The sequence below is a fragment of the Martes martes genome (assembly GCF_963455335.1).
Source record: "Martes martes genome assembly, chromosome: 7".
NCBI classification, from domain to species: Eukaryota; Metazoa; Chordata; class Mammalia; order Carnivora; family Mustelidae; genus Martes; species Martes martes.
Window position 1 is genome coordinate 83,547,753 of NC_137894.1, and position 11,289 is coordinate 83,559,041.

General features: G+C 41.1%; 1 protein-coding gene across 1 annotated transcript; it reads left to right on the plus strand.

Moving 5' to 3' along the window:
- Positions 1-5,425: 5,425 nt before the first annotated feature.
- On the plus strand, positions 5,426-6,509 carry LOC308346475 (archaemetzincin-2-like; the record flags this gene model as incomplete). Its single annotated transcript, XM_080809431.1, is given in 3 exon segments — positions 5,426-5,735; positions 5,883-6,082; positions 6,084-6,509. Coding segments are annotated over 3 exon segments (936 nt in total).
- Positions 6,510-11,289: the final 4,780 nt, after the last annotated feature.

Sequence of the window (11,289 nt, forward strand, 5' to 3'; positions counted from 1 at the left end):
AGGGAGAGGGAGAAGCAGGCTCCCTCCTGAGCAGAGTGCCTAATGCAGGGCTCGATCCTAGAACCCTGGTATCATGGCCTGAGCTGAAAGCAGACGCTTAACCGACTGAGCCACTCAGGTGCCCTGGTTAAGTGCTTTATAAATGTTGATTTACAGTTATAAAAAGTGCTGGACTACCCAAACTTTCTGGCTCTGACTTCAACCTAGAAGTGCATGTCTTGCAGAAGAAAGCTTAGAACACAGTATTCACATAGGCCACAGCATCACGAGTTATGAAGACTGTTCACCTGCCATTTTAAGTATTTAAATATGTCAACAAGTATGGGGCTTTGGAAAGATTCATTAGTGCATGATTCATACATTCATATTGTTAGGTCCATCCTAGGTTTTAATTTAAATTACTTTATGTTAAGTTCAAAAAATTATTTTTGTGAACTGACTGGGTGTTGTACCAGGGTTTAATGATGAGTATGAGTATGACACAGTCTTTTCCTTAACTTATTCACGATACCACCTCCCACCAGTCAGAATGGCTAAAATTAACAAGTCAAGAAATGACAGATGTTGGTGAGGATGCAGAAAAAGGGGACCCTCCCACGCTGTTGGTGGGAATGCAACTGGTGCAGCCACTCTGGAAAACAGTATGGAGTTTCCTCAAAAAGTTAAAAATAGAGGTACCCTATGACTCAGGATTTATACTATTAGGTATTTATCCAAAGGCTGCAAAAATAGCGATTTGAAGGGGCACATACAGCCCAATGTTTATAGCAGCAATGTCCACATTAGCCAAACTATGGAAAGAGTCTGGATGTCCATCAACAGATAAATGGATAAAGAAGATGTGGTATATATATACAATGGAATATTACTCAGTCATCAAAAGAAGGAAAGCTTGCCATTTGCAATGAAATGACGTTGATGATGATTACGCTAAGGAAAATAGGTTAGTCAGAGAAAGAAAAATAACCATATAATTTCACTCATATGTGGAATTTAAGAAACAAAACAACCTAGGGGAAGGGAAGGAAAAATAAAGTAGGTTAAAAACAGAGGCAAACCATAAGAGACTCTTAATCATAGGAAACAAACTGAGGGTTGCTGGAGGGGAGATGGGTGGGTGGATGGGGTAACTGGGTGACAGACATTAAGGAGGCACATGATGGAATGAGCACTGGGTGTTATATGCAACTGATGAATCATTAAATTCGACCCTGAAATTAATAATACACTATATGTAAATTAATTTGAATTTAAATTTTAAAAAAACAACACAAAAATTGGGGCACCTGGGTGGCTCAGTGGGTTAAGCCTCTGCCTTAGGCTCAGGTCATGATCTCAAGGTCCTGGGGTCGAGCCCCGCATTGGGCTCTCTGCTCAGCAGGGAGCCTGCTTCCCCCTCTCTCTCTGCCTGCCTCTCTGCCTACTTGTGATCTCTCTCTCTCTCTCTCTGTGTCAAATAAATAAAATCTTAAAAGAAAAAACCCCACAAAACCCAAAAAACCAAGCATGGAGGAATTTTCCCGAGTAGCAAGTGGTGTTGCGGGTCTTCCGTCAACTGGTAACTGAAATGTGTCTGCTAGGGTAGCCACGGCCTACTTTCTACTCCAGTGTGAGCCAGTACCTTTCCACTCACCGCCTAATTCTCCCGTGCTTTATCTGTTTTGCTTTGCCTCGCTCAATTCAGGGCCTTGCAATATAATGCCAGGAGGTTCAGTTTTGTCACTGTGGCAGTCAACGAGCCTAGAGGTTATTTGGTTTTAATTTTCATTCATTAAAAGAATCAATGTGGGGGATTTAGTCCTTCAAATGGTTAATGGTGGGACATTTAGGTAATTACAACTGTTGAGTGTTCTCTCTTCTGCTAATTGTTTTTATTGAACAAGATTTATATCTAGGTCTTGAAAAGAAGTGGTTGAAGCTGTGGGTAACACGGGCCGACATTTTGGGAGGAAGGAGTGGAGGGAGATCTTCTGGGTCCTAAGCCTTCACCCTCCATGGGGCTTCACTCTCTTCATATTCCAGAGAATAGATGTATGGTAAATTATCCCTTCAGGCTCAGGGAAAAGATCCAAGTCAGATTCTGTCTATAGTTGGGTACTTGTCCCCTCAAGTAGCCCCCTAAATTCGTCAGCACAGCTTAATAATAATCCATGTACTGGGTATTATGGCTCCTTTGGTAAATGGCCTTAGCTTCTATGTGGCTCTCCCTTTCTCAAATATTCTTCTCCATCCTTTCTAGTAATCCATATCTTACCCTTTCTTCACAGGTTGGTTCCAGAACCGTTCAATCATTCAAATGCGTTCATCCTTTAGTCATTCATTCAAAATTATTACTTCAACCAACCAATCATCTGCTAGGCCCTGGAGATGAGAACAACAATGAGAAGTTGAAATTTTATTTCAACTTCTTTCCTGACACCATTTTTGCTTTTATTTGTTGTTAAAAATTCTTTCATGACCCTGGGGTTTGGGTTATTATGGTTTGAATATTCCCTGGTCTTTGTCTACAGTTCTCAAACATAAAATGGTGGTAACTAGGTCCAAAACAAATCCTTAAAAGAACTAAGCAATAATAGCTGAGATTAGAAGTCAGATAAATTAAATATGAAATAAGGCTGAGAGACTGATAGGAAATAGCTCAGAGGCTCTTCTGAAAGAACTGACAAAACTGACCATTTCAAAGCCTCTTGTATTTCTGTGTGGTATTCAGTCCAGGTCTGACCATACAGACATAGACTTTGTTGTTCTAGATTCAATATCCCTGATCCCTATCACCACATCTCTATATCACCACATCAGGGAATCTCATCAACTCTACTACCTAGATGTCTTTTTGAAACAGCTAACCTCTCCCATCCCTCCTTGGGGGGACTTCTGGAGTATTTCACTCTACCTCCCAAGAACCAACTGGCTGATTTGGTGGTCCGGTAAGTCCTTGAACTTGCCACTATCACGCTGCATTGTAGATGTCTGGCCATTGCTAGCCTTTATTTTTTTATTTTATTTTACTTTATTCTATTGCGAGAGAGAAGGAGAGTGCACGTGGGGGAAGGGAGAGAGGGACAGAGGGTGAAGGAGAGAGAGAATCTTAAGCAGGCTCCATGCCCAGTGTGGAGTTGGAAGCAGAGCTCAGTCTTACAACCTGAGATCATGACCTGAGCTGAAATCAAAAGCTGGATGTGAGCGACCCAGGCACCCCCATTGCTAGCCTTTATTAATCTGTGAGTTCCTTAAGAGTAGGCATTGTATTTGTGTCTTCTCATCACCGGTACAGTGTCTGGCATACTACAAACAGTAATAAATGTTTGTTGAATTAAAAAATGAATTTCATAAACCAAGGAACAGTTTCCCTAAAACTCACAAGGGGGCAGCAAGGAATACCATTTTTTCTATTGTCTGCAAAATCTCATCTCTTTACAACTAGAAGAAACATCAGCTTAGTTGAGTGAACTTCTCATTTCTAGGAATGCTCAAATATTTCTTTAGAGTAGGACTTCATGGCACTCAGGAATGGTCTCATAGGTGCCTCACTTCCAGGCTTTTAAAATGTCATCCAAGTACCCAATCTGTTGGCCATCCTCCCAAAAGTACATTTTGGCTGTAGCTCTGTGTTTAGTTGCCTTAACAGACTCTCCTAAGATTATGTAAAATAATAGGCATGGCCCTGAACAGAATGTTCTGAGTGTAGAATTTCTTTGTGTTTTCTTGATTTCTCACATCATCACATAACTTTACCACTCTAAATACTGAGGGCCCTCTCCCCATTTTCAGAGAGGAGGAAATGAAGTTCTAGTGTGGTTAAAGGATTTGCTTTTACGTGGGGAGTTTGGGGGGTAGGAAAAGAATAAATGAAGTAAGATGGGATTGGGAGGGAGACAAACCATAGGAGAATGTCACAAAACAAACTGAGGGTGGCAGGGGGGAGGGGGGTAAGGAGTCAGTGGTGGGGTTATGGACATTGGGGAGGGTATGTGCTATGGTGAGTGCTGTGAAGTGTGTAAACCTGGTGATTCACAGACCTGTACCCCTGGGGCAAATACTACATTATATGTTTACAAAAAAAATAAATTTCTTTTTAAGAAAAAGGATTTGCTTTTATTCACACAGCAAATTAGCGGTTGAACTGAAATCAGAATCCCAACCTCCTGACGTCGAATCTTCTATTTCCTTTCATTGTCTGAAGGCCAACAAATGCTTTGGTTTAGTAACAGAAGCATAATTCAGGGTACATAGGCTTTGGTACCCAATTCCTTCTAGATAAATGAGTGTTTACATTTCAGTCTTACTGAAGGTTCGATTGTAGCATCTAACTGTCATGATAAGTGGTTTGTACATGTTCTTTTCCTTTATTGAATTAGGAGATGCAAGAAAAACAGTCTCTACACTCTCACAATTCTGAAATAATACAGTAATGCTACAGGGAAGGACAAAAGTTTTCCTCCACGCTCTTAGGGCCCCTGGGTGGGTCTGAAAATTAAGCTGATAAAGACAGATTAACAGGAGAAGAGCATACAAATTTTATTAAATTTTTACATGTACACGGGAGCCTTCTCAAGAGAATGATGATCCAAAAAAGTGACCAGAGCAGAAAGTTTTTATACTTTTTAGACAAAGAAAAAAATTTGTGAAGAATTGATAAGACAAAGAAGTTTGGGTTGGGGTAGTAAAAGGTGAAGTAGGGACTAGGAAGATAAAGTTTAGTTTAACAAGGTTTGTTCATACATCTTTCTTGGCCCCCAATATCCTGTCTCTGGTGATAAAAATGTCTTCTTTCCTCTTGATACAAGGAGGTTTCCTTTCACAAGGGAGTTTTATGACCTGTTTCGAGGGAAGAAGGGTGAGGGGAGCAGAGGTCAGAGTGACCTTCTAGCTTTTGCTGTTGTTTAAAAATTCCTTCCGTGTAGAAAGGGGAACCCTCCCACACTGTTGGTGGGAATGCAAGCTGGTGCAACCACTCTGGAAAACAGCATGGGAGTTCCTCAAAAAGTTGAAAATAGAGCTACCCTATGACCCAGCAATTGCACCACTGGGTATTTACCCTAAAGATACAAACGTAGTGATCTGAAGGGGCACGTGCACCCGAATGTTTATAGCAGCCATGTCCACAATAGCCAAACTATGGAAAGAATCTAGATGTCCATCAACAGATGAATGGATAAAGAAGACGTGGTATAGGCGGGCGCGACGTGCAGGCGCGCAGGGGCCTCCGCAGGAGGCGGGTGGTGTCCAGTGCGGGCGGGGGTGAAGGCACCCCGCGCAGCACTTTCCCGACCAGGCCCAGGCATGCCCGTCCTTGTAAGGCAAAAATCTTCGATGGGAGCCTACCTCCCTAAAGCCTCGTGGTGGAACAGCTGTTTGATGCATTCAGAAGGAAGGATGACAGCCCTACAGAGGAACACGATGTGAATGGAAGAAACCTGTCATTATGCAAACAGTACAGCACTCTGAACAGACTCTAAAAACAGCTCTCACCTCAAAGAACCCGACGCTTGTGTCACAGTATGAGAAGTTAGATGCTGGCGAACGGCGTTTGCTGAACAAAGCCTTCAAGCCAGACAATGATCTGTTTGGACCCATTACCTTGCATTCAGAATCAGACTGGATCATCTCCCATCCTGAGGCTCCCCAAGACTTCGAAGAGTTTTTCAGTGATCCTTCTGGAAAGGCACCGTCTCCAGAGAAACGCAGTATTTATATACAGTGCATTGGGTCTCTGGGAAACACCAGAATTATCAGTGAAGAATATATTAAGTGGCTCAAGGGATACTGTGAAGTGTTTTTCTATGGCTTGACAGTAAAACTCCTAGAACCGGTTCCTGTCTCTGTCACGAGGTGTTCCTTTAGAGTCAATGATAACACACAAAACCTACAAATTCATGCAGGGCACATCCTGAGGTTCTTAAAAAAGAAGAAACCTAGAGATGCCTTCTGTATTGTGGGGATAACAATGATTGATCTTTACCCACGAGACTCCTGGAATTTTGTCTTTGGACAGGCCTCTTTGACAGATGGTGTGGGGATATTCAGCTTTGCCAGGTACGGCAGTGATTTTTATAGCTCACACTACGAAGGCAAAGTGAAATGAGCTACAGAGAGTATCTTCAAGTGACTATTCCATTTTTGATAACTATTATGTCCCTGAAGTGACCAGTATTTTGCTGCTTCATTCCTGTAAGACTTTAACCCATGAGATTGGACACATATTTGGACTCCGACACTGCCAGTGGCTTGCATGCCTCATGCAAGGCTCCTACCACTTGGAGGAAGCTGACTGGTGCCCCCTCAACCTTTGCCCCATCTGTTTATGCAAGCTGCAGTGTGCTGTGGGCTTCAACATCATAGACAGATACCAGGCGCTGGTGAGGTGGATTGACGATGAGTCTGCTAACAGCCCTGGACTCAGCAGGGGGCACAGTTGGGAGGATCACGTGAATTTACCAAAATCCGTGGAAGCCTTTAAGGAATGGAAGGAGTGGATAATAAGATGCCTTGCTGTTGTCCAGAAATAAGGACCTTCACCTAGGAGTAATTCCCATAAACCCTTGCCCACTACGCTTTTGCTTGGATGCCGTACTTCCTTAGAACAAACTGCTTACTAATTCTGCCCTGTGTCAAGTAACAGAATGGAACCTTCTTTAAAGCATCTGAACTTTGAAATGAGGCTTACTTGGAATGCTGACAACTATAAACCCTCCCTCTTCCATCTTAAAAAAAAAAGATGTGGTATATATATATATATATATATATATATATATATACACATACATACAATGGAATACTATGCAGCCATCAAAAGAAATGAAATCTTGCCCTTTGCGACAACGTGGATGGAACTAGAGGGTATTACGCTGAGCGAAATAAGTCAATCGGAGAAAGACAACTGTCACATGATCTCCCTGGTATGAGGAAGCTGAGAGGCAATGTTGGGGGTTTGGGGGGTAGGAAAAGAATATATGAAACAAGATGGGATCGGGAGGGAGACAAACCATAAGAGACTCTTAATCTTGCAGAACAAACTGAGGGTTGCTGGGGGGTGGGGGGTGTCGGGAGAGGGTGGTGGGGTTATGGACATTGTGGGGCGTGTGTGGTGAGTGCTGTGAAGTGTGTAAACCTGGTGATTCACAGACCTGTATCCCTGGGGCTAAAAATACATTATATGTTTATAAAAAAAAATTCCTTCCGCTTAAGATATTTAAAATGCCAACTTTCCCTATTTTGGGGTAGCATGTCTTAAACCCCATCACCACGGATATAGATATTTTGAAATATCTTTAAAGAAATGAATTTTTGAAATTATTTGTTTTCAGACACTTGTTCTCTAGAAAAGAGTATACTTTTCAAGTGATTTAGTATATTTTTTTCTGAATATGAAAGTTATAAATGCTCTTTTACTAAAAATTCAAACATTAGGGGCCTATGCAACATGGATTTGAATATATACCATTATCTGGGGTGCCTGGCTGGCAAACACTGGGTGTAGGATTTACTTAAAAAAAGAACAACAGCCTCCGAGATAATCACTATCAATTATTCGGTATATCACTCTCCAGAATTTTTTCTATGCACATGCTAATAGATACTGTTTTCCCCCACAAAGAATGGGATCATGTTATCCACTTTTTTTTAAATTGAGGTAAAATTCACATAGCCTAAAACTGACCATTTTAACAATTTTATTTATGTTAAAGTTTTTTATTTTGAAGAGAGAGAGCATGTGCATATGCTAGCGTGGGGTGGGGGAGAGGAGAGTGAGAACCTCAAGCTGATTCCCTGCTGACCATGGAGCCTGGGGAAGAATTTGATCCTATGACCCTGAGATCATGACCTGAGCCCCAACCAAGAATCTGACACTCAACTGACTGAGCCACCCAAGCACCCCATTAACCATTTTAAATTGTACAATTTAGTGGCTTTTAGTACATCCACGGTATTGTGCGACCATCACCACTATCTAACTGCCCAGCATTTTTCTCACCCCATGAAGAATCCCTGTATCCTATTCATGTGGTTGCAACTTGCTTTCTTATGTAATGCATGCCACTGTGTAAAGAGCTGTCTCATGCTCTTTAACAGGTTTAGAGTAGTCTATTCTAAATACTGTAGCTATTTACCAATCTCAAGTAGTGGATAGGTTATTCTGGAATTTTTAAATATTATGGACACTGCTATACTGAATACCCTTGAACAATTGCACACTTCCGTGAGACGTATTTTTAGAAATAGAAATATTGAGGGGCGCCTGGGTGGCTCAGTCGGTTAGGCATCTGCCTTCAGCTCAGGTCGTGATCTCAGGGTCCTGGGATCCAGCCCTACATTGGGCTCCCTGCTCAGCAGGAGTCTGCTTGTCCCTCTCTGTCTGTTCCTCCCCCCCACTTGTGCTCTCTCTCTCCCTTTTTATTTCTTCTTCTTCTGTTTTTGTTTGTTTGTTTGTTTGTTTGTTTTGGCAACTCCCCCAGGACTCTCTCTCTTTTTCCTCTCCTCAAGTAAATGAATAAAATCTTAAAAAAAAAAAAAAAAAGCGACTGACTCTTGGTTTTGGCTCAGGTCATGATCTCATGGTCATGGGATTGAGCCCTGTGTGGGGCTCTGCACTCAGCCTGGAGTCTACTTCAAATTCTCTCTCCCTCTCCCACTCACTCTTTCTCTCTCAAATAAATAAATAATCTTGAAAAAATAGAAATGTTGAGTCAAAGGAGATAACATTAAAATATAATCAAAATTTCTGTATTTCCCTCTGAAAGATTTATACTAATTAATAATTCCAACAAGAGTATACCTCCATTACACTTTCCTACCCTCTTGCCAACACTGAATATCATCAATCTCTAACTATTTTTCAATCTGATAGGTAGAAATAATCACATTATTGTTCTAATTTTTGTTTGGTTAATTCTAAGGGAGGTTGAGCATCTTTTAATGTTTATGAGCAGTTTTTTTTTTTAAAGATTTTATTTCTTTATTTATTTGACAGAGAAAGAGAGATCACAGGTAGGCAGAGAGGTAGGCAGAGAGAGGGGGGGAAGCAGGCTCCCTGCTGAACAGAGAGCCCAATGCGGGGCTCAATCCCAGGACCTTGAGATCATGACCTGAGCCGAAGGCAGAGGCTTAACCCACTGAGCCACCCAGGTGCCCCTAATAAGCAGTTTTTCTGTGTGCTTCTGACTTACCTGTTCATGATCTTTGCCCACAGTTCTATTGAGGTGCTTTAGGTAGTTAATAAGAAAGTTTTTTGGAAGTTTTTGCATTCTCATTTTGAGCAAACTTTTTCTTTCCCTGCCCGGGAAACACATTCTCTGTGTGTCTCTCATGTGTGTTAGGAACTTCCAGGCCATTTGGCTAATGTAACCTTTTCCTGCAGAAGAGCAAGGGCTTGGTCAGTGATCATCAGGATGATGTTAATATCCTATTTCCGTTTCCTTTAGAGTCACCATCCTCTTTTTCTCTCACATTAATTGCTTTGTGTTCTCTCTGCTTGATGCATTTGACCTTCAGTTTTTCATGTAGTTCTTCTTGCTAATATTCAGTTGCACTCTATCAGAGGAAAACTAATTCTTTTGGCATTTTGAGTACATTCTATAAGGGAAAATCCATTGCATTAGAATTTCTTTCAAGATGTGTCAAATTTTTGTCACAACCAAAGATTACCCTTTGACTTATACGTTCTTCTTCGGAGTCGACCTTTTCTAAATGCTATTCAGACTCTGAGGGTGAGTCCTCTCCACAAAGTCAATGATTGCCACTATTTCTTTGTCAAAGTGAGAATGTCTGACTAAATCCCAGATTAAGTGACATAGGCAGTTTTGCTGCACTCCCCTGTAAGGGGAATGCTTTTCTGGTTTTTTTGTTTTGTTTTGTTTTTTAAAAGATTTTATTTATTTATTTGACAGGGATCACAAGTAGGCAGAGAGGCAGGCAGAGGGAGAGAGAGATGGGGAAGCAGGCTCCCTGCTGCACAGAGAGCCCGTTGCGGGGCTCGATCCCAGGACCCTGAGATCATGACCTGAGTCGAAGGCAGAGGCTTAACCCACTGAGCGACCCAGGCGTCCCTGTTTTTTAATTCAAATGGCTATCCTGGGTTACTATGTGCTTTCAGGTAGGGCTTTACCCCAGAGCACCAGCAATGATCTCTGGGACTAGCTTGAGAAGTTAATGAAACCTTGTGGGGTCCTTTGCAAAGGAAGAGTTGACATAAATGGGACGTATGTTCTATATTGTTCTCAGGGGAGTAGAAACAAACCAAGGATGAAGAAATGCTGACACAGGCAAGTGAGAACTGTGAGGGTGATATGTTGACAACACGCAGACCCCCAGAGAAAACATGGGAGGGTGAGATGGTCACAATATCACTATGTATCTTTCACGGTTGTAGCACTGGTTTTCAGGTAACACATTCACTTACAGTCCAACCTGACCACTGTGTGATGTGGGATGGGTTGGTTGTACAAGGCTCATAGTCCCTTTATTATATCTACCACCAAGCACCAGTGTGGGAACAGATCAGGGATTCTCAGTCCTTTTTAGCTCTTAGCTTATAAATAATTTGGAGATGGACTGAAAGGGACAAGCGAACAAGAATTTTCCCTTTTGTGCCTTTGACAATGAATAGAATGAGGTTTTGTTCTGTTTCATTTAAGCACAATATTATTCAGTCACCTTTCTGTACCAGCCCCCCTATTCCAAAGGGAGAGCCACTGTACTCACCTAGATGGGGTTTTTACATGGTTATCTATGCTACTAGTACCTTTAGAGACATTTAGCGCCTACCCTTTATGGCTTCCTGAATGTTAGTAAGATGTTTCATTGGTGTAATCTGTTTCTAACATTTATTTATTATATAATTAATTTTTTCTTCAATTATACACATATAATATATATAATGTATGTAATATATAATATAATGTATAATGTATATATAATGTATATAACATATCACATAAATGATATATAACATATATTATATATAGCATATATATAACACACATTTTGCTGATAGAAAATTTGCCAAATATGCAAAATAGTAAATAAAGTTAAAATCAACCACATTCTTATTAAAAATTCTTCTTAATATCTTGATATATACCTTCTGTGTTGCATATGCTCATACAGTGTCATTTTTTTGAGGAAATTATGTTCTATAAAGTCACTGCAGACAAGGAATTTGTGAATACTGAACCGTTGAGTAATGAACCAGGAGAGAGAAGTACAGGGTTAGGTTCCTGTGAGCTTCCAGTCACAACATTTCATCAGTTGATCTATACATTACCTTGTTTTACATGTGTTTTAGTTTGA